Below are 24,288 nucleotides of genomic sequence, written 5' to 3'. Positions count from 1 at the left end.
AAGACAAAACATGAATGAAAAAGAAAACAAATCATTATAAAAAAACAAAGATTTCACAAAAAAATCTTGTTATCTTTGTTCAAAAAATAATATATTTGGTATATATATTCATATTTTATTCATAAGCGTTGTTTAAAAGTTTATGTTGTGTTGTGTATTAACGACAATAAGTCTTCGTAAACCATTTTCGTGTTTATTCATACTGTTTTAACTCATTTTTATGTCTGTCACAATCGTCCCCGGGGGTGTGGACGGTTATTTAATTGTGCTGTAAGATGTATCATTAATTTTATGTGAGATTCATTTTTTTACATAATCTGCATGTAAGGTTACATGTGGGTGGGGAAAAAATGATCAACTGAATCTTTACCCTAGCCAAGATGTCAACAATCAAAATAGTAAATAACTAGTGGGGTGTATGGCATCGTGCCTTAAGGCAAATTTCTGGAACTTCCCGTACCGTAACGAATTGATCGAGGAATACTGAATGTTTCCAAATAGATTATTATTAATATTGTAACATTTTTAATATTTATAAGAATTATATAAACTGAATTGAAAAGTTAAAATTATTTGTTTAAAGTGTATTAGAACAGAAGTACAAAAAAAAAATTCTTGGAAAAAAAAAATTAAAAAAAAAAAATTTTATACAAATTTTTTTTTTCTAAAATCAATTCTTTTGTTAAAACAAGCAGAAAGTTCTTGGAATCATCCAAATCGGACGCTTAGTTCTCTCAAAAACTGCCATTTTTTGCGCATTTAACTCTGTATCTCCGAAACCGATGGACCTGCCTTTGCCAAAAACTAATCAGCACATCTCTCTATCAATAGAACGCACATGTTTTTTGAACCATTCAAATCGGTTGATCCGTGCGCCCGAAAACGTGGACGAGAAATTGTATCCATACATACATACACTCACACACACACACATCCTTTTTTTCTGAGGTATGCTAAAATGTTCAGAAACCTTCAAAACGTCGAGAAATGTAAAAATTTTCAATTTCGATTTTTGGACGATTACAATAACTTATCCTACGAGAAGTTAAAAAAGTAAGTTAAACAAAACAATTTTACAAGAGATCAATAAAGTACCCAATGCGGATTTCGCCAGCGTTGACTGTCGGCCCGTAGTGAGTGCTGGCATGCCCGCAATTGACGACACAAGCGTCAACGAATTTTAAGAATTTTATAATGGTCACATATGTTTTAGGTAAAAAGTAAAAAGGTTCGAAGCTTTCTCGCACATGTACGGTCATTTAGTGTCATATAACAATCTGCTTATTTTCAATACTAATACAGTTTTGGGAATATCGAATATGAGAAGTACAAAAAATTGCCTTTTGTAGATATTTAAATAAAGCAAAAACTCAAATGTTGAAAAGAAATTGTATATACATAAATGGAGTATAAATATACAAATAAAGTATAAAAATATAAAATAATAAATAAAGTATAATATATAAATATGTCATGTTTATTATATTCAAATCGATTCGAGCATACTTTTACATTATGAAGCCAAATTTATTATTGTCATCAATATTTAAAAATATATATTAATTATTAATTTTATTAATAATTATTATTTGAAATAATTTTCAATAAATTTAAATTATTCTGAGTGAGACATTTCTTATAACTCATATGAATAAGAACATATAAATATAAGATATTAAATCCAAGGTATGTGTATGGATTTAATATAAGAAATAATAATTATTACTTATATTTAATCTATATAAACGCTCTATTTGATTTATTTTCGTATATTAACACTAGAACTGTTCTTTAATGCTCGAAGTATATCACTGTTGGCTGATCGTGGGCTACCCACTGTCGGCCAGCACTCACTACAGAACGCCAGTACTGGCCCGTAGTACGGCCGTTAAAGAAACCCGCTAAGGGTAGTAGAATTAAGTTATTTCAACTGCATTTATGAATATTTCTGACGAAATGCCAAACCAAGGCTTTATACAGAATTATCTCTTCAAAAGTAAAAATAAGACACTGGACCAGTTTGCCCTCTGGCCCATTTTACCCTCCCTATAGGGTAAAAATAACCATTACAAATTTTTCGAAAACAGCAAAAAACACATTTCTACATGATGAATTAACTGGGAGTTGTACATAGTCAGATAGACTTGTCCGTTTGATATGTGCTATTTGTTGTGATATAATTAATTTGTTTCTCACAATATAATTGCTCAAATTCAAATTGTACCTTTGTACCCCGTCCTACCCTACCATTCATCACTTAGAGATAGGACCACTATATGTATTGTCATCTATAAATACGATATAATTAAATCAAATCATCACAACAGCCTTTAAAACTCTTTGCTTTTGATTGCTATTCAATTAATGTAAAAAACAACTGGAAAATAAAAATATACTAATACGTTCACGCATCACGCTCAAATCGCAATGTCTCATTATTTATCAAGAGAATACATGAGTAATACAACTGAAAAAGTATTGATTCTATCTTATGAAACCGCTTAGTGATTTTAATGCAAAAGGTTCTTTTAATCATTATGTCAAAATGGAAATATCGATTGACAATCATTCCCAAACATCGTCTTTTATGTCACCTTATTACAGCGATTGACATTGAGTTTTCACCGCTTACTCAAATTAAATGCCACGCGTATGCAGAGAGAGTACGTAGACATTGGAATATCATTTCCTGAGATTATTTCGCAGACTGCTTTAAAAATAAGATCAAAGAATTCCATTGAACGAATTCCGTTCTCGTCTGATTCAAAAAGACAGGGCAATAAGCTTTTGCTTCAACTGTAAAATTTATACTATGTTTTTAATATTCATGTATATTTTTTAATAAGAGTTTCTCTGGAAGTGTCTTGTTTTGCTCTGGCATTGTACAATTTATTTATTTATTACATTTTATGTCTGTTTTAATAAAATTGAAGTTATTAGAAGTTTCATATAAATTTCAGAAAATGTAACGTTAATCTTTCCTTTGTGTTTTAGTAATATCATTTTTGTAAGTGGCTGCATTTTCTTCTTATGCTATTAGCTTTTATTCATTTGTAGCAATTGTTCAAAACATTCCATTGCTCTAATAAATCATAATGTTTTTTTAATAACAACGATGATTAGAACCCTTGATGATGATTTCACTTAACTACGTCGCTTTGAAAAGACTTAACATTGTATCTTCGTGATACAATTTTAATTGTACGTAGGGTAAGTTATAGTGATTGCAATAAAATTGAAAATGAAAATTTTTGTGTATCTTTACGTTTCAAAGGTTTCTGAAGATTTTGGCATACCTTAGAAAATATGGATGTGTGTCTTTGTGAGTAATATGTATGTATATATGGATACAATTTTTTGTCGACGATTTTAAGAACACAGATCGACAGAAATGTCCTGATTAGTTTTTGACAAAGCCGTATTGAAGATACGGGACAAAAAACGCCAAAAATGGTAATTCAGTTTTTGAGAAAACGGTCCGATTTCAACGATTCAAAAAACATTTCACTTGTATTGACAAAATAAAGAATTGAATTTTTTTGGTGAAGCAGGTCCAACGGTTTTGGAGAACCAATAAAAAAATTAAAAAAAAAACACTTGGCGATTAAAAATGATTATTATAAGCATCAAATTATCGAATATTTTACAGAGATTGCAGTAATAAGTAATAATTTTGTTTACATTTCAATGGGTTCCCTACCAAATTTTATAATGTTTAACTGTTCAACTGCAACGCGGCGCTTACGCGCTTCGATATTTCATCTCTAGAATAAATCAAATTTTTCAATACAGTCAATGTTTTTCATAAATTTCGAAGTTCTCAAAATTCGTTTTTTTTTAATTATCAAAAATTTCTATAAGTAATTTTTCTAGTAATTCACCTTAAGGCACGACGCCATCACTAGTTATTATTACAATTTCTGTAAAAGTAATGAAGTTTTTATTGGTGCTACAATTCCGGACAAGGACTATTTCAACATATTGTTATCTCTTTTTCCAAGTGAAATCGATGTCACGGGTGTCTAACCTGTAAATTCTGATTGAAATACCAAAGCTCTAACTACTCTATGCGAAAACCCAAATCTACACAAATAATATCATTTTGCAGCATTTGTCCTTGTTCCAACTATAAGTCAAATCTCTATCATTTGTTGTCGTGTTGTAGCCTTTTCTGATCATATTTTTTCTCACAAACCCTTTTCGAGACAGCTTTTGCTAATAACCCTTGTGAACAAATTGTTTGAACTTGAATCTTTAGTATGTATCATATCACTTAACCTTTTTCAACTTACCTGCAATAGAAGCCAGCTTTACTTTATTTATAACTTAAGGGTTGTTCTTGATATTTTTATTTTTTGCATAAAAGTTTGTTTTACTATAACGTAACATTTGTCCAGTGGTGTGCGCTAATTCTATGAGCTTTGCTCGTGTATTTATTCTTATTTTCTATTTATAAAAAGTATACTAAATTCAATAATCTCGTTCTGGTTTATTAAACTTCTATGTTTCAATATTTGTGCGGGGAACAGTATTTTATTTTAACCATATAAATAAGTTGTTTAGAGCCCATAATATACCATGAACTTAGTTCCTCTTTTATTTAAAAAAAACTGATTAATGCCACTTTCATAAAAAAAATGGTTCAATTGTTAACTTATAATAGTACAAGCAATTACGCCAGCGCAAAAAAGCTAAAATTACACTAAGCGGTGTCTATAACAAGCTCTAAAAACTTTGTTCGAAATCCGATTTTCATATCGTATCTGAAAGGTTCGTAACAACATTTTGTTAAAGTAACGCTAAATATAACTTCTACTTTAATGTTCTAACTTACTTTTAATTCAATCAAAGTTTTCAAGATGAACAGTTGTTAAAACTATAAATAGAGACGTTATCCACTTTACGTACTATGCGTTACGGCGCTTTATTAAATTACTCTAAGGCTTTGCGAGATCATAACTCAATTACACAATAACTTCACATTTCACTATCAATCAATATCACAACATGCCATACATCTATTCTACTTAATAGATTTATAATTACATTAGTTCACATAAGACCTTGATGGACATATCAAAATTCTAGGTAGGGGAACTAGGGGCTTGTTATAACAGTTTTTTTTTAAATTAGTATATATTGAGATCTACTGATTATATTTCTATAAAATAAAGGTGAATAGATGCTATAATTATTCCTCTACCAAATCCAACATAAATAATTCTATAACTATTCTGAAAAAAAAAATTGTGGTACAACTTACCCCATGTTTGGGGCTAGTTGTAACATTTACCAGGACAAATATTAACTATAAAAAAACAACAATAATACCTCTGATAATTTATTCTTTTTGAGAAAATTAACATCGTGCTAAGTAATTCTTTTCATATATCAAAGTAAACTGCAATTTTTTGTTGTTTTCCAAAAAATGTCACCTGGTTTGTTTTACCCCATAGGCGGTAAAACATTACATTTTTTACAAAGATAACACTGTTTCTTATTGTTTGCAGCTTTGCCAGTGTAAGTTTTTAACTTCCCGTAGGGCAAGTTATAGTAATCGCAAAAAAATCGAAAATGAAATTTTTTATATATCTTTACGTTTCAGAGGTTTCTGAACATTTTGGCATACCTTAGAAAAAATGGATGTATGTGTGTGTGTGTGTGTGTGTGTATGTGTGTGTATGTGTGTGTATGTGTGTGTGTATGTATGTACGTGTGTGTATGTATGTGCGGATACAAATTTTCGTCGACGATTTCGGGAACACCGATCAACCGATCTGAATAATTCAAAAAACATTCGATTCGTATTGATAAGGAGACGTGCTGATTAGTTTTTGGCGAAGGCAGGTCTAGCCGTTCCGAAGATACGGGGCAAAAAGTGCCGAAAACGGTAACTCAGTTTTTAAGAGAACGGAGCGTCCGATTTGAAAAATTCAAAAAATATTTTACTTGTATTGACAAGATGTAGATTTGATCTAATTTTCATGAAGGCAGGTCTAGCGGTTTCGGAGATCTAATGAAAAAAGTAAAAAAAAATGCCATTCGGCGGTTAAAAATGATCATTAGACATATGCACATCAAATTATCAGATATTTTATAGAGATTTTAACAAAAATTTATAATTTTTTTTACATTTCTATGGGTTCCGTACCAATGCTTATGCGTTAGATGGCGGCGCGGCACTTGCGAGCTTTGACATTTCGTCTCTATGCAGTTCAAGCAGTGCGATTGCTTTGAAAAAAAGTTCAGAATTTCCAAAATATGTCAAAATGAAGAAAACATTTTTTTTCAAAAAATTTTATTGTTTTAAAAAAAAAATTTTTTTCTCAAAAAAAAAATTTTTTTTTTTCAAATAAAAATTTTTTTTTTAAAAAAAAGTAATTTTTTGTCAAATTTATAGTTTCTCAAAAATCTATTTTTTTCGAAGTAAATTTTTTTCAAAAATGTTATTCGTTTTTGAAAAAATAATAATTTTTGGTACGGGAAGTTCCAGCAATTTGCCTTAAGGCACGATGCCCTAATTGCCTTAAGACAGAATTCCACTTACAGCTAGTTTTTTTCACTAACCACATCTAAGCTATTTTAGAGGCAATATAAAAAAACTGTTATAACAAACTTAGTAACAATACATCTTATAAAACAATAACGTATGCTTAAAAATTATATTCGGATATCATAAACTAATTGAAAGAGCTCAAAACCAAAAAACTACCAACGAAAGAAAATACTTTTGTTATAAAACACTGCCATTTATCTCCTGATAGTGACGTCGTAGGAGTTAAGGTGATAGATGATTACACATATTTTGCCTTCTACTTTAAAATAGTATCTTTAAAAAAATCAATACTTTACTTATTTTTGTGATGGACCTTTATATATTAACTTACTTATTGAAATCTAAAGTTTACACTTCATGTATCTATAGTAATTGAATTAAAAAATTTGGGCGATGTTAGTGCATATTTGAGCATATTCTTATTAAGATTATTACCATTGCATTAGCAAATAGAAATTAATTTTTATTAATACTGATGAACTTAGTAATTGGTATAAGATTCTACGTTGTTATATTATCACGAAACTATTACAAGAAAATAATTTTATTACAATTTAGTTTGAAAACTTATGAAACGGTGTTTCAAAACTACAGTATTCGATCATTTATCAATGTCAGCACTTTGAACTTTTAGAAATTAATAGTTTTGATTACACCGCCAAGTTTATCTTACCACGTGAAAAGTTATAATTTGAAACTTAAAATTTTGTAGTTTGCCGCAAAGTTTTAATTTGATATTCTAAGTTAAACAAAATGTTTTTATTGAAATAACATAACTTTGTTTAATAAAATTAATAAAGTTTTTTTTGCAGGGACTTGAAACCGGATAATATACTTCTAGACGAAGATGGTATGTATTCAATATAAATATTTATAGGCATTCATTACCTATTTTTCTCTGGTATATATTTGATAGTCGTTAATCTTGAATTATATTCTTATATATGATCTAAATAAATTTAGCTGTTATTGTAAATATTGGTTCTTCAATTCCAAAAAAATCGTACGAAACAAATTGCATAGCATACACACTAATATCAGGTTTACAGTAGGTACGTTTTTGAAAGAATGCGGCACCGAGTTGGTAGTAGAATGTTTTTGAATCGGTGTTGGCCGGAAAGGGTTAACTAATAAATGTTATAATTTATTCATGAAAAATATTTTTTTATAGTAGTTCATGAAGCTTTTGATCATAAGTTTTTGTGAATTATTTGTGCAAATTTTAGACAAGAAACCATATAGTGTGAAATAAATAGGGAATAAGAAAATAATCAATATTAAGTCTATTTAAAGCAGTAAATATTTAGATGGTCCGTATAATGCAAAGTTGATATATTTATTATTACAGGTCATGCCCATTTGACGGACTTCAATATTGCGACGTCCTTGCAAAAGGATGAATTAGCGATTAGTATGTCCGGTACCAAACCTTATATGGCACCTGAGATATTTGCTTGCGCAGCCGGAGATTGCATTGGGTACAGGTAACTGAATCCCTCGGTAATTGAGTTTGTATACCCTCAGGTAAACATATTCACAATCAGTGCCCAATACAATTTGAATTATGTTATTTGAATCTGTAAGTCAACAAAATGCATAAGTTGTCTCGTAGCAACATCAGATGAATTTGATAAATTTGAACTGTATAGATCAGCGAATTCAATTATTCTGTATATATAGCGTATTACTAAAACCCGTTGCACACGACGCCAGATTTTTTGATTAGTAATCAAGACTTTAATGTCTTACTTACAAAATTGATAGGTGCAAAAAATACTACAAAAAATACTATAAATTGAATATAAAAGAAAAAAAGTTAAAATAAAATAAAATAAAAACAGTAATACAAAAACAATATCATAAATGAACTGTGGCGTGATGATGTATGCCGCGTACTAAGTCAGGGCGGGTGCAGACATTGGGCTAGGTGTTTGGTAGGTCGGATGGCTATTTCTTGCTTAGTCTTCTTAAGGGGGGCGATACATGTAATCGCCTTAATTTTTACCATTTTTTGAGGACTTTTTAAACTGGGAAGGAATGATTGAATCTTTTTGAACTTTTTTAGGGTTATTTATTATATATTAGAATACACAAAAAAAAAAATTTTTTAATTTTTTTTTTTAAATGGCTGCCGTAAAAATAAATCTGCCAAGACCCTCTCGGAAAACGCCATCAATTTGCGGGCGTTCTCACTTTTCGTACGGTGATCTGAATTTAAAAAAATTAGTATGTACGTGTTCATAAAACATATATCTTCTAGTTATCTTCTAAAATCATAAATTGGCACACCTTAGAAAAAAAAGTTTGATTTTTCACCTTTTTTTCAATGTTTTTTTTTTGGTAAAAAGGTTAATTTTTGAAAAAAATTTTGAATGTTTGAGGTTTAACTAGAAGCTATTACTGTAAAGTAGATGTGTGCAAAATTTCATTGGAATCGGTTGAGAACTTTTTGAGTTATCGCGCCCGCAAATTTCAAAAATGTCGTTTTGAGAAAAACGCGTTTAAAGTTTTGACACAGAAACAGATAAGAGTACAATAGCACTCAAGCGTCGAGTTGAGGCGTGGCACTTAAATGAGTTTTTATTGTATAAATAATGATAATTTTGTTCTGAATATTTACAGGCATATTTTTGAGATGTTATTGTAACGATTTATGAAAAAAAAAACGATTTTTTTTTTCTTGTTACATGTATCGCCCCCCTTAAGGGGGTATTCTAGTGTAGAGCGATGAATTTTAGGTCATTTTTAAAGTGTCATAAAAGAAAGTAATGAATGTTTTTACTATCCATTTTTTACCACTTGTTTATTAATATTATTGAAATACAATAAAAAAAATTTAAAAAAAGTTGAAAATTTAAGACACTGGCTGATGAAGTGGGAGGTCTTAAAAAATGGGCACCTCAGCCTTGACATGATTTCAGCCTTCCTAGCTATCCGAAATCAAAGAAATAAAAAAAATAAAAATTATTAATCTACAATGATGTCGCAATCGCCCGAACTAGCAATAAGTAAATTTTTTTTACAAATTGGCGACTGTTTGAAAAAAAAGTGTTTTTTTCTGTTTTTTGAGTTTCTCGAATTTTTAAAAATAGTAAAAATTGGAATTTGGGGATAATCCTAGTTCGGGCTATAGATAGGTCTATAAACAAGACTCTCTGAACATTTCAAGTAAATCGGTCGAGTAGAACTCGAGAAATCGCGTCAACAGTACTGAAAAAGTCTGTTCAGAGAAAAACGCTTTTAAAGTTTTGCGTGAAGTTTTTTGCTGTCAAAGTCATAAAATGATATGTTATACTTCTTTTATTTAATCTGCCATTCCTGCTTCATGCATCGGATCTTCTTCTGCTTCAAAAAAACTATTTTCTGCATTTCTCTCTTCAAATCGAGCTGTTCTATCCTCCTTTGAAGCGTTGGATGCACGTATTTCAGATCGTTCAAACCGGGCGTTGTATCGTCTTACAGCAAATGAACGAGTTTCTGGCCCAATTTACATTACCATAAGGGTCATCATTTTTAAAATCGCAAAGAAACCTTTATTGAATATACAAACAGTAATAAATAAATGCAATAAATAAATGTTTCGGCGCGAAAATCCAAATCAACCAGCTTAGAGATTCATTATTGTTCTGAGTTTCTGAAGCTATACATCGAATTTATAATTCATCTGATGATAAACTGTCTTAAATTGATCTAATGACTTCCTAATGCCTTTTGTCCGATTAGACTTTGCCAATCCAGTTTGGGAACCGAATCAGTAAAATGTCTGTATCTCCGAAAATAATTCAAATTTTCAAAAACCTTCTCGTACCCATATTCTTAGATAGTTAAACTTTGAAAATATGAAATAAAGAAAAAATCGATTTTCTTGAATTTCTACATTAGAATACCCCCTTAACGGTCTGTGAATCGTGTTGAAAGATGAACTTCTAATTTTGATAATTTCGTTGACTGTATAGATTTTCAAATCCTTATGTAGGCAAAAGTTCGAAATATACCAAGGCGCCAATAATTTATTTCTATATTGTATTGATACTTGTTGTATCAGGTATCATATCAAGAACTAGAAGTTTAATTTATAACTCTGTTTTATTCTATATATATATATATATATATATATATATATATATATATATATATATATAGATTGAGTTAAAATTTTATGACCCTCATTGGGCTAACTTGGATATAACTTTTCTAGCTATCCTGTAGACTGGTGGTCATTAGGAGTAGTTTGTTACGAGCTGCTGAGTGGTTTCAGGCCTTTTGACATCCATTCCGTTGACTCCGTGGCTGAAGTTCGCGCGACTCTAAGCAACAAAGTGCGATATTCGCAGCAATGGTCTCTAGAAATAGTTGAAGTTTTAGCAAAGGTTGGTTTAATAATTAATATTAAATAACACTTATATCAAAATCGTCATAATTAGATCATTTGTAATGCTATAGAAAACGATATTTTACGTTGATATTCAGCAAACTAAATTTAAATCGTTCACTTGAACTAAACTTTTTATACCACCAGATGCAGAATGCACTATCTCTTACAAAAAATTTAATTTATAAATAAACTATTAACCTTCAGGGTTTAACCTCTCTCTACGAGCGTCAGCATGGCTACCTATGCGTACGTGTGTCGCCTATAAACGACCTGTGCGTACGACATTTTGTATGTCGTGCTTCAAGAAAATTCTAATTCGTTTTTGATTGCAACAATTCTCAATTGTTAACTTCCCGTAGGGCAAGTTATAGTTTCTGCAAAAAAATCGAAAATGAAAATTTTTATAATCTTTACGTTTCAAAAAACATTTTACTTGTATTGACAAGATGAAGAATTGATCAAATTTTCATGAAGACAGGTCTAGCGGTTTCGGAGATCTAGTAAAAAAAATTTAAAAAAATGCCATTTGGCGGTCAAAAATGATCATTATACATATGCACATAAAATTATCAGATATTTCATTGAGATTTTAACAATAAGTATAAATTTACTTTACATTCCTATGGGTTTCGTACCAATGTTTATCCGTTAGATGGCGACGCAGCGCTTACGCGCTTTGATATTTTGTCTCTATGCAGTTAAAGCATTGCGATTGCTTTGAAAAAAAAGTTCAGAATTTCCAAAATATTTCGAAATAATTTTTTTTTCAAAAAGTCTTTTTTTTTTTCAAAAAAAATAAATTTTTGTCAAAAATTTATAGTTTCTCAAAAATCTAATTTTTTCAGAGTAAATTTTTTTCAAAAATGTTAATCTTTTTAAAAAAAAAAAAAAAAATTTTGGTACGGGAAGTACCAGCAATTTGCCTTAAGGCACGATGCCATGCGCCCCACTAGTTTAGAAGTGTAATTTTCAATTTTTAACTTCCTGAAGGAGAAGTTTATGTTTTCATCAAAAAATCCGAATCGCTAATTTTATGTTTTCTCGACGTTTCGAGCCATTCTGAATCGAATGAGACCAAATTTGGAAAAAGTATGTGTGTGTGTGTGTGTGTGTATGTGTGTGTGTGTGTGTGTGAACAGATTTTTTGCCGTAAATCGACGTTTTCTCCAAAACGGTTGGACCGATTTCAAAAATTTAAAAGCCATTTGATGTATCTCGATGAGGACAATCGTCTCTGAGTTTTGTGCGGCGATCGGCCAAGCCGTTTCTTTGTAAATTGCAGAAAAGTGAAAAATTTTTCGTCCACGTTTTAGCCCGCAATTCTGAATCGATTCTGAAAATTCAAAAACCGTTCGATAGATATTGGTTGGGAATCGTGCTGATTAGTTTTTGGTTAAGATCGGCCGGGCCGTTTTCTTGTAATAAAGTTTTTAAAAAAAAATTTTGACGATTTTTATGATTATTTTTTTGACGAAAGATACCATAGTTTTCTAGGTCATACTAAAATATTACGGCCCTACGACAACTGGTTCAGCTTTAAAAATTAGTCAAAGTTTGCAAAAATCAGTATGGTCTTTTTGGCATTTGTCAAAATTAGACTTTTGATCGACGTTTTCTCAAAAACGCCTGAACCGATTTTAGAAATTTAAAAGCCATTTGATGTATTTCGGTGAGGACTATCGTTTGTCAGTTTTGTGCAACGATCTGCCAAGCCGTTTCTTTGTAATTCGAAAAAACTTTTCGTCCACATTTAAGCTCATCCTACCGAACCGATTTTGAAAAATCAAAAACTGTTCGAAAGATATCATTTGGGAATGATACTGATTAATTTTAGGTGAAAATCTACCGAGCCGTTTTCTTGTAATTAACTGTTGAAAAAAAGTGTTAAATTTTCGTCCACATTTAAGCTCATCCTACCGAACCGATTTTGAAAAATCAAAAACTGTTCGAAAGATATCATTTGGGAATGATACTGATTAATTTTAGGTGAAAATCTACCGAGCCGTTTTCTTGTAATTAACTGTTGAAAAAAAGTGTTAAATTTTCGTCCACATTTAAGCTCATCCTACCGAACCGATTTTGAAAAATCAAAAACTGTTCGAAAGATATCATTTGGGAATGATACTGATTAATTTTAGGTGAAAATCTACCGAGCCGTTTTCTTGTAATTAACTGTTGAAAAAAAGTGTTAAATTTTCGTCCACATTTAAGCTCATCCTACCGAACCGATTTTAAAAAATCAAAAACTGTTCGAAAGATATTAGTTGGGAATGATGCTGATTAATTTTAGGTGAAAATCTACCGAGCCGTTTTCTTGTAATTAACTGTTGAAAAAAAGTGTTAAACTTTCGTCCACATTTAAGCTCATCCTACCGAACCGATTTTAAAAAATCAAAAACTGTTCGAAAGATATTAGTTGGGAATGATGCTGATTAATTTTATGTGAAAATCTACCGAGCCGTTTTCTTGTAATTAACTGTTGAAAAAAAGTGTTAAATTTTCGTCCACATTTAAGCTCATCCTACCGAACCGATTTTGAAAAATCAAAAACTGTTCGAAAGATATCATTTGGGAATGATACTGATTAATTTTAGGTGAAAATCTACCGAGCCGTTTTCTTGTAATTAACTGTTGAAAAAAAAAATTTAATCCTTCTTTCATGGAACTTTTTTTGGCGATATACATCATGGTGTTATAGAACTTACTGTAATATTACGGCCTTACAACAAGTAGTTTAATTTTAAAAATTCGTCAAACTTTGCTAAAATTATTAACTTCCCGAAGGAGAAGTTTATGTTTTCATCAAAAAATCCGAATCGCTAATTTTATGTTTTCTCGACGTTTCGAGCCATTCTGAATCGAATGAGACCAAATTTGGAAAAAGTATGTGTGTGTGTGTGTGTGTGTGTGTATGTGTGTGTGTGTGTGTGTGTGTGAACAGATTTTTTGCCGTAAATCGACGTTTTCTCCAAAACGGTTGGACCGATTTCAAAAATTTAAAAGCCATTTGATGTATCTCGATGAGGACTATCGTCTCTGAGTTTTGTGCGGCGATCGGCCGGGCCGTTTCTTTGTAAATTGCAGAAAAGTGAAAAATTTTTCGTCCACGTTTCAGCCCGCAATTCTGAATCGATTCTGAAAATTCAAAAACCGTTCGATAGATATTGGTTGGGAATCGTGCTGATTAGTTTTTGGTAAAGATCGGCCGGGCCGTTTTCTTGTAATAAAGTTTAAAAAAAAAAAATTTTGACAATTTTTATGATTATTTTTTTGACGATAGATACCACAGTCTTCTAGGTCATACTAAAATATTACGGCCCTACGACAACTGGTTCAGCTTTAAAAATTCGTCAAAGTTTGCAAAAATCAGTATGGTCTTTTTGGCATTTGTCAAAATTAGACTTTTGATCGACGTTTTCTCAAAAACGCCTGAACCGATTTTAGAAATTTAAAAGCCATTTGATGTATTTCGGTGAGGACTATCGTTTGTCAGTTTTGTGCAACGATCTGCCAAGCCGTTTCTTCGTAATTTGAAAAAAAGTGTTGAACTTTTCGTCCACATTTAAGCTCATCCTACCGAACCGATTTTAAAAAATCAAAAACTGTTCGAAAGATATTAGTTGGGAATGATGCTGATTAATTTTAGGTGAAAATCTACCGAGCCGTTTTCTTGTAATTAAATGTTGAAAAAAAGTGTTAAATTTTCGTCCACATTTAAGCTCATCCTACCGAACCGATTTTAAAAAATCAAAAACTGTTCGAAAGATATTAGTTGGGAATGATGCTGATTAATTTTAGGTGAAAATCTACCGAGCCGTTTTCTTGTAATTAACTGTTGAAAAAAAGTGTTAAATTTTCGTCCACATTTAAGCTCATCCTACCGAACCGATATTAAAAAATCAAAAACTGTTCGAAAGATATTAGTTGGGAATGATGCTGATTAATTTTAGGTGAAAATCTACCGAGCCGTTTTCTTGTAATTAAATGTTGAAAAAAAGTGTTAAATTTTCGTCCACATTTAAGCTCATCCTACCGAACCGATTTTAAAAAATCAAAAACTGTTCGAAAGATATTAGTTGGGAATGATGCTGATTAATTTTAGGTGAAAATCTACCGAGCCGTTTTCTTGTAATTAAATGTTGAAAAAAAGTGTTAAATTTTCGTCCACATTTCAGCTCATCCTACCGAACCGATTTTAAAAAATCAAAAACTGTTCGAAAGATATTAGTTGGGAATGATGCTGATTAATTTTAGGTGAAAATCTACCAAGCCGTTTTCTTGTAATGAACTGTTGAAAAAAAAATTGAAGCCGATTTTCATGGAACTTTTTTTGGCAATATACATCATGGTCTTATAGAACTTACTGTAATGCTACGGCCTTACAACAAGTAGTTTAATTTTAAAAATTCGTCAAACTTTGCTAGAATTATTATCGTTTTTTTTTAAAGTAGGATTGATGAAGTATATTATTTACACATTTTTTGATCAAGTCGATTATTTACACATATCGGGAAGTTCATGTAATTTGCCTCAAGGCTAAATACCAAACCAACTAGTTAAATACAATTTTATCGATAATAATTGGAAAATCTTAGCCCCTTAACTTACAATGACGAGCAGAGCCCGCGTACGATGTCCAGGCTGAACGATAATAGGCCCAGGAGCAAATAGTACGCATTACGGCCATGGCCCGGCACGGTAATCGCAAGCATTACAAAATATTTATTTATACGAAACTATAAAACACAAAATTATTTTTATTTTTGTGATAAACTGTATACTGTGTGGTACAATAGCCACAAACGCTGCGCCAGCTTGTACTGCTTTGGGTCAACAGTTTCGAATCTAAATCGTTAGTTAAGGGGTTAAAATACGTCGTTGGGCCAAGTAGCTCTACTTGGCGGTTTGCTGTTTCGTATAGCTATGTCACTCCTGCTTAAAACACTGCCGTAGCGAAAAGGTTAATAATGTTGATAACTTTTTTTAACTAAATTTCTTCAAATACAAAACAGTGCTAATAGATCAATAGTATAAATTAAAATTGATTATGACGCTTTCCCCAGACATATTGGTTAGAGCTATGGAAGAGGTTTCAGTTTCGATACCCGCCTCGGATAGCCTAATGTCGAGCAGCTATGACTTCGGTTTTTACTTGAAACTAGAGACGACAATAAATAAAAATATACCTTACTCGGTTTTGCTGGATTGCAAAGTAGGGTAGGACGAAGCACAAGAGTCCAATTTAATTTTAAGCAATTATATTGTCTAAAGTTTCTAAACCTAAGAACTATTGTCTAAAGACTCTAAATCAAATGTACTACATCATAACACATAGCACGTATCAAACAAACAACTATTGAACTATGCCCAGCAAAATTCTGAATTAATTACTAATTATAGAAATATGTTTTGTGAAAATATGTCATCTGTCCTTTTTTACCCTATAGACTGTTACCCCACTGTTGTCGTAAACTAAGCAACAGTGATCACAATAAAAAAAACTAACAACGAATGAAAATACTTTTGTAATGGACTTTTAAACATTGACCGTTTATCTCCTGATAGCGATGTCGTAAGAGTCAAAGTGATGGCTCGTTATACATATTTATCCCTCTACTTTCAATTATAGTTGTTAAAAAAATCCTAACTTTATTTTTTTTTTGAGATGTCGGTCTTAGACCTTTTTACCCGCGGAGCTTTAAGCCGTACTCTACCCTATATTAAAGTGATATGTTAGTGATGTTTTGTATTAAGTTAGCAATACTTAGGGCCGGTTCTGCCTTGCATGCAATGCATGCAAAAAATGCGGGCGCACGCTTTAGGGGGCGCAAAACGAGTTTCGAAAATTAAATTTATAATATAATATTTATATTTTTTTATATAAAATCTGGATTTATTTATATAAAATCTAGAATACTTAATAAATTGTAATAAATAATTTAACTTAACTAGGGATACAAAAAGCATATTTATTTTGCAATGTGATATCAGTAGAAACAATTAACCGATTAATAATTTTGCAAATTAGTAAATAACAGCTCTGTTTATTGCTTAATCTACTTATTCAATTTTTTCTTTTTTTGAAGTTACCGTGGAATCGAAAAAGAAATTATCTAGTGTTCAATCCCATAAGCGCAAACCTGCGAAAGATTAAATTAATTGTTGGGCATTATTAACGAAAAATTGCGAGCTGATTTAGTTGAAACAGAACTTGTTAAAAAATATAAACAAATTATAATCGGAAAAAAGGGGAGTCAGTGCTTTAATGGCATGTTTATTCCGAAAAATTGAATTGTAACTCTTACTTTTGTTGCAAATGTTTCGCATCTGATGAATTTTGAATGTTGAAGATATGCGTGGTTAGGGTTATGGAAATGGAACACATGAAAAATGGAAGCAAAATTTAATTTGGAACGAAAATCTTAAGGCTTTTTTTATACCTAGTGGTGTCCATACTCTAAATTTTTAACTATGCAGATATAATACACATCAAATATAATGAGATTTTTTTTCAATATAGTTTAAGAAATGTGTAACTTCTTTGCAATTTTTACTGATTTTTGGACAATACTTCTAAACTACGTTAAAAATTTAACTTTAAAACAACAAACTGATACTCTGAATATAACGGGAAAACATGGATGAATACAATTCGGCTCTTACAATATCAATAAGGAGAAGTTTACGACGCAATTTTGTATATTGTAATTGATGAAAAATTAAATTAAATTAAAATTTTAAAAATCCAACATGAAATACGAGTTTTATGATTGAAAATGGAAAGCTAGTTTTTTTAGCTCTCTTGGCATGATTTGCTCAATAGAATATATCGCATAATAAATAAGTAAAATGTTTTAAAACCCAAATATTATAATTGCACATACGTTATAAATAATTGAAAATTTAAAAATATTTTTTATAATCAACCAGCGAATCGCCTCGGTTTTCTAAATAAAATTAAAATGGATATATTTTATATGATTGTAGATTATATCTAATTATTTGAGTACTAAATCGAGAATAATTAAAATAATTAATAAATCCTATGTGAAGAATCACATAGGAAAATATGCAAATATTTATATAATTTTGGGGGGGGGGGCGCTAGAAAAAAAGTTGCATGCGGGCGCTAGGAACCCCAGGACCGGCCCTGGCAATACGTATGCAATTATAATATATTAACATAATTTTTTGTATCATAATTTACATTTAATTTTATATATTTAATTCATTTTTATATGGAATAAAAATAAAAATAAATATACTTCATAAAATAAAGATATATTACAAAAATAATTATTAATAAATTTAAAACAGTATTTTTGGATTTGGAGCTTACGACTTATATAATAATATTTAAATAATTATCTAATATAATATTTTTATTAGTTAGAAGCTATCATTATTAGAGCAATTCTAAAATTTGATCAAATAGAGGTGGGCAAACAGATAGATGGCTTTTTAAAAAGCGACGTTGAAAAAAAAAGCATGAAAGCTTATTGGACGCTTAAATTTTGATTGCTGTTGCAATAAATATATAAAACTAGTGGGGCGCATGGCATCGTGCCTTAAGGCAAATTGCTGGAACTTCCCGTACCAAAAATTATTATTTTTTTAAAAACGATTAACATTTTTGAAAAAAAATTACTTAGAAAAAATTAGATTTTTGAGAAACTATAAATTTGACAAAAAATTACTTTTTTTTGAAAAAAAAAATTTTTTTTTGAAAACAAAAAATTTTTTTGAAAAAAAATGTTTTTTTCATTTTGGCATAGTTTGGAAATTCTGAACTTTTTTTCAAAGCAATCGTACTGCTTGAACTGCATAGAGACGATATGACAAAGCGCCTAAGTGCCGCGCCGCCTAACGGAAAAGCATTGGTACGGAACCCATAGAAATGTAAAAAAAAATTATACTTATTGTTGAAATTTCTATAAAATATCTGATAAGTTGATGTGCATATGTCTAATGATCATTTTTGACCGCCAAATGGCATTTTTTTTACTTTTTTTATTAGATCCCCGCTACCGCTAGACCTGCCTTCATGAAAATTCGATCAATTCTTTATCTTGTCAATACAAGTAAAATGTTTTTTGAATTATTAAAATCGGACGCTCCGTTCTCCTAAAAACTGTTACCATTTTTGGCACTTTTTTGCACAAAAACTAATCAGCACGTCTCCTTATCAATACGAATCGAATGCTTTTTGAATTATTCAAATCGGTTGATCGATGTTCCCGAAATCGTCGACGAAAATTTGTATCCGCACATACACTCGCACACACACACGCATACACACACACATACGTCCATTTTTTCTAAGGCATGCCAAAATATTCAGAAACCTTTGAAACGTAAAGATATATAAAAAATTTTATTTTCGATTTTTTTGCGATTACTATAACTTGCCCTACGGGAAGGTAAAAATAATAATGTATGGAAATGTAATTGCAAAATAATATATATCAAAAAAATATTGAGCACAATATTCTTGGATCTTGTGTGAATTATAAGATGAGAACAGAACCAGGATCAGTCATTTACTTGTGATCACAGATGTCATAACAGCTTTTCAGTGAAAATCTACAATTTTAAAATTTTTACATTTTTTCCAAATTATATTGAAGATTTATAATATAAAATTTATTGAAACATATTATAAAAAAAACAATTACTATAAATATTTTAAGTGGTGCATGTAACATATATCAATTTATGATATTGATAAATGAATTGAAAATTAAACTGAATTTAAATCAAATTCATACATTTAATTCAGTATAATTTTTAAAAAAATAATTTTTGTTTGTTATCCTAAGTGTCAACACTATTTGTCTTCTCAATCTGTTGTAATATTTATTATCAACAAAATATTTTGTAGATAATCATTTAAAAACTCATGTCACATGGTCTTTGAGATTCACTAAATAGTTGATATAGAGATACGAATGTTATCAGTTAGAGGAAGTAACAAATTTAATGAACTCTTCTTATCACTCAATAATAGACGACTCAGTCACACATTCATGAATTATATAATATTATACTTTACATAGCCCTTTACTCTTGATCGTTTTACTTGAATTATTTTGTCAACGTACAATCAATGATGAGAATAATTAAAATTTATCTATTTAACTGAGAAATAAATGCTACTCTGTAGATTAGTAGTTAGGGCTATGAGATTTCAATCAGGAGTTCAATACCCGCCTCGAACAGCCCGATGTCAAGTAGTAGGTACATCGGTTTTCACTTGGATGTTGATAGCAATAAGTTTTCTAGTAAAAGTATCCCTCGCCCGGCATTGCTGGTATTATCACTATTAAAAAAAGAGAAGAAATATCTTCACAACAATTTATTGGCCCATTAAGTCTTAATTGCTGCTCAAACAAAGAAAAAACTAGTGGTGTATGCATCGTGCTTTAAGGCAAAATGCTGGAACTTCTCATACCGTAATGAAATATTCGAGGATTTCAAATGTTTGCAAACAGATTATTATAAATGCTGTAATTTTCATTATTCGTATTTTATAGACAAAATATAATAGTTTATAAATTGGACGACAACATTTATATATGTTTACATGAAAAATAAAGAAAATAAATAAACAAAATTTAATCAACCGGAATTAAAATAAGGAATCATAATTGCAAAGTAAAATTATTTATTTGAAACATTAACGTTTTAGTTCGAGTTAAAATTAAAATCCAAAAACCCAATCAAAAACCTGTCATTTTTTGCACTTTTAGCTCGGAGAACGGCTGGAACTGTCTTTGCTGAGAACAAATCAGCATTCCCTATCAACAGGAATCGATTGCTTTATGAATCATTCAAATCAGTTGATCCGTTAGTCCAAAATTGTTGACAAAAAATTGTATCCACACATTCTCATGCATACACACACATCCATTTTTTCTAAAGCATACTAAAATGTACAGAAATCTCTGAAACGTCAAAATATCAAAAAAATTACTAAATTTTATTCTTCGAATATTTCATTGTGGTACGAGAAGTTCCAGCAATTTGCCGTAAGTCACGATGCCATGCACAACTAGTTTTTTTTCATTATTTGTTATATCGTAACAAATATACCATTATCATAATTCTTCTTATATTCATATTCATTATCTACTAATTTACTAATAATCATTTATATATAATATATAATCATTAATATTTATTTTAATGTTTTAGCTGTTATGTCACGATCCAAGCAAAAGGGTATCTAATTTGCAACGACTTCGAAAATTAAATCTTGTCCGCGGAATAGATATGGACCTGGTTTTACAAAAGAAAATTAAACCGGCTTATAGTCCTCCAAGAGACCATCTGAACTGTGATCCAACATTTGAATTAGAAGAGATGATACTAGAGACAAAGCCGCTGCACAAAAAGAAAAAGAGGCTGGCAAAACAACGATCTGTTAAGGAGTCGCTGAGGAGTATAGATGTGGTAAAAGCTAACCTTAATACATTTATTGTTTTAAAGAAAATAATATGTGGGCATTTAATAAAATTTTCTGTTTATAACAAAAAGGCCAAAAAGCGCTGAGGCATAAAATAAATTATGTTGAACAGAATTTTTTTTGTTAACGTTGAAAAGTATAATAATTATTAGTATAATAATTCAACGTAGTCTCGTTGCACTTAGTGGATGAGCTATTTATGTAATCAGGGCCGGTCCTGGAGTCCTCAGCGCCCGCATGCAAAATTTGTTTTTGCGCCCCCCCCCCCCAATAATTTTAATTGTTTTAACAGTTTATCATTAAAAGTATATAAATATTTACGTACATTTTTCAATTAATTTTTAATCGTAAGAAAAAATTAGATATAATTTAAAAGCGTATAAAATACATGGATTTTAAATTTATTTAGAAAATCGAGGCAATTCGCGGGTTGATCGTAATCAAACATTTTTAAATTACCAAGTATTTCTAACATATGTATTATATTAATGTTTGTGTTTTGAACATTAATAACATTTGAACATTTTACTTATTGATTATGCGATTTATTCTGTTAAGCAAATTGATCAAAAAAACTAGCCTTTCATTTTTAACGTAACTCTCGTATTTCACGTAGGATTTTAAAATTTTATTTTAATTTATTTTTTCTGTATTTACAATATTAAAAAGTGCATCGTAAACTTCTCCTTATTGATATCGTAGAAGCCGAATTGATTCATCATTAGATTCAGAGTATCAGATTGTTGTTTTAAAGTTAAATTTTTACCGTATTTTAAAAGTATTGTCCAAAGATCAGTAAAAGATGCGAAGAAATCATATATTTCCTGAATATTGAAAAAAAAAAACTGATTGTATTTGTATCTATATTATTTTTGCATAGTTAATAATTAAATTTAAAGTATGGGCACCACTAGGTATGAAAAAAGCTCAACAATTTTTGTTCCAAAGTCATTTTTGGATTTTTTCATAACACTAACCACGCATGTCTTCAACGTTCAAAGTTCATCAGATGCGAAACATTTGAAACAAAAACAAAAGTTACAATACAATTTCTCGGAATAAACAATCCATTTTCTAAGCACTAACTCCCCATTTTCTATTTTTCTATTATAATTAGTATATATTTCTTTAATAAGTACCGTTTCAAATAAATCAGCTCGCAATTTTTCATCAATAACGCCCAATAATTAATTTGAACTTTCGTAGGTTTGCGCTTAGGGGATGAACACTAGATAATTTTTTTTCGATTTCACATTTACTTCAAACGAAGAAAAAATGTAGTAAATACATTAAACAATAAGCAGAACAATAATTTACTAACTTGTAGAGTTAATAATCGGTTAATTGTTTCTACTGATATCACATTGCAAACTGAATATGCTTTTTGTGTCTCCGTATCCATAGTTAAGTTAGATTGTTTATTACAAACAATTCAAAAAAAAATATAAAAAAATAATAATATATTATCAATTTCATTTTCGAATCTCGTTTTGGCGCCCCCTAAGGCGTGCGCCCGCATTTTTTGCATGCATCGCATGCAAGGCAGGACCGGCCCTGTATGTAATAGTAAGTTAATATATAATATTACTCTGTCAACGAAAATGCTAACATACAGAATTTTGTATTGATTTATCAATGAGCATAATTTACAAAATAGCAATCCTCTAAGTTGTAATATGTAGATTTTAATAAACTATTACCAACTAGCGAATGAACTGCGAGATTCAATAACAATAACTATCTATAACGTTTCCATCGACTTCGCAAAACCATGAACTATAGGTTTCGATCGTTAGTAATACTAAAATCTAACTCTATTTTTATGTTTCCATATGGCAAAATACAGAGATGTTCTCAAATTCGTCGATCAATAACGTTTGAGTTATAAAGGTTATAAAATTTTATTGTTGTCGCCCATGAGAAGGAAATCGGCGCTTACTCAACAAAAAATTTAACTTTGCATCAAATTCAAGCATAGAAATGATAAAAAAAAAATAGATTAGTAATGTTATTATATGACATGATATAGCATATTATGGTTATGATAATATAGAAAATGAAAAAAATTGAAACTTTTCCAAAGCCTCTAAAACATACTATTATTAGTCTAAATTATATCATACTTTTTAATAAAATTATATCTGAATTTAATTCTTTCTGTCACAATTATGCAAATCATAACACATGTGCTTGATGACAAAAAATATAATTTAATAAAAATCAAATCTAAATCTTAGTGTTATTAAAATTTTTAACAAATATATCTTTGAAAGGATTGTGATGGACCTACTGGAAAAGAGCTCGATTTGCCCGAATTCCTCGTATACAACCGTTGTCAGGAATTAAAGAGGCGCGAGCGCGAATCTCGAGAAAAGGCTTGGGAGCGGGAACTGCTCCAAGCAATGGAGGCATCAGATCAAGAGGGGCAGCAGCTGAGACCCGACGACGCAGTAGGCAACGGGCACAAGCGTCCTGGTCGAAGGAAACACGAAATACAGAAGGAGAAGTTAACCCTGGTTACTGATGTTGGAATTATTCGAGAATGCGACAACGAAACCAATTTTGAAAGTACAACGAATGATTCTTCAATCTATGATAATAAGAAAACAAGTGACAATGTTCTTCTCAAACCAGAAGATAAATCCATTAGTTTAGATTTTATAGATAGAACGCCTTCCCCTGTTTGACTTTTTAAATTTGTATTATCAGCTGCCAAAGCTTTAGCAAGACCAAATTTGTAACATTTCTAACATTTAACCAATGTCAACCATTATTATATTGAGGTGACCATTTTTTTTCAACTTCGGTACGAAGAGAACTACTGATCATAAATAATTTAAAATGACGAATACTATTCAAAGTAAGTAAAGTAGTAAATTAAGTATACAATGA

The 24,288-nt window shown here is 30.4% G+C and overlaps 1 protein-coding gene across 1 annotated transcript in view; it reads left to right on the top strand.

Annotated features, from left to right (window-relative positions):
- Positions 1-24,083, top strand: part of LOC113375564 (serine/threonine-protein kinase 32B) — a 97,399-nt gene extending 73,316 nt beyond the window's left edge. The window contains exons 6-10 of the mRNA XM_026615497.1: positions 7,369-7,406; positions 7,905-8,040; positions 10,755-10,926; positions 21,126-21,383; positions 23,670-24,083. Coding sequence (XP_026471282.1) covers positions 7,369-7,406; positions 7,905-8,040; positions 10,755-10,926; positions 21,126-21,383; positions 23,670-24,083 — 1,018 coding nt within the window. The remainder of the gene's footprint in view (positions 1-7,368; positions 7,407-7,904; positions 8,041-10,754; positions 10,927-21,125; positions 21,384-23,669) is intronic.
- The last annotated feature ends 205 nt before the right edge of the window (positions 24,084-24,288 follow it).

This window comes from Ctenocephalides felis, unplaced genomic scaffold (assembly GCF_003426905.1).
Source record: "Ctenocephalides felis isolate EL2017-DRISC unplaced genomic scaffold, ASM342690v1 CF-g0.4_SCAFFOLD_01886, whole genome shotgun sequence".
In the NCBI taxonomy this organism is placed as follows: Eukaryota; Metazoa; Arthropoda; class Insecta; order Siphonaptera; family Pulicidae; genus Ctenocephalides; species Ctenocephalides felis.
Note: the sequence above shows the minus strand (reverse complement) of the source record. Positions and strands in the feature narration are given on the sequence as shown.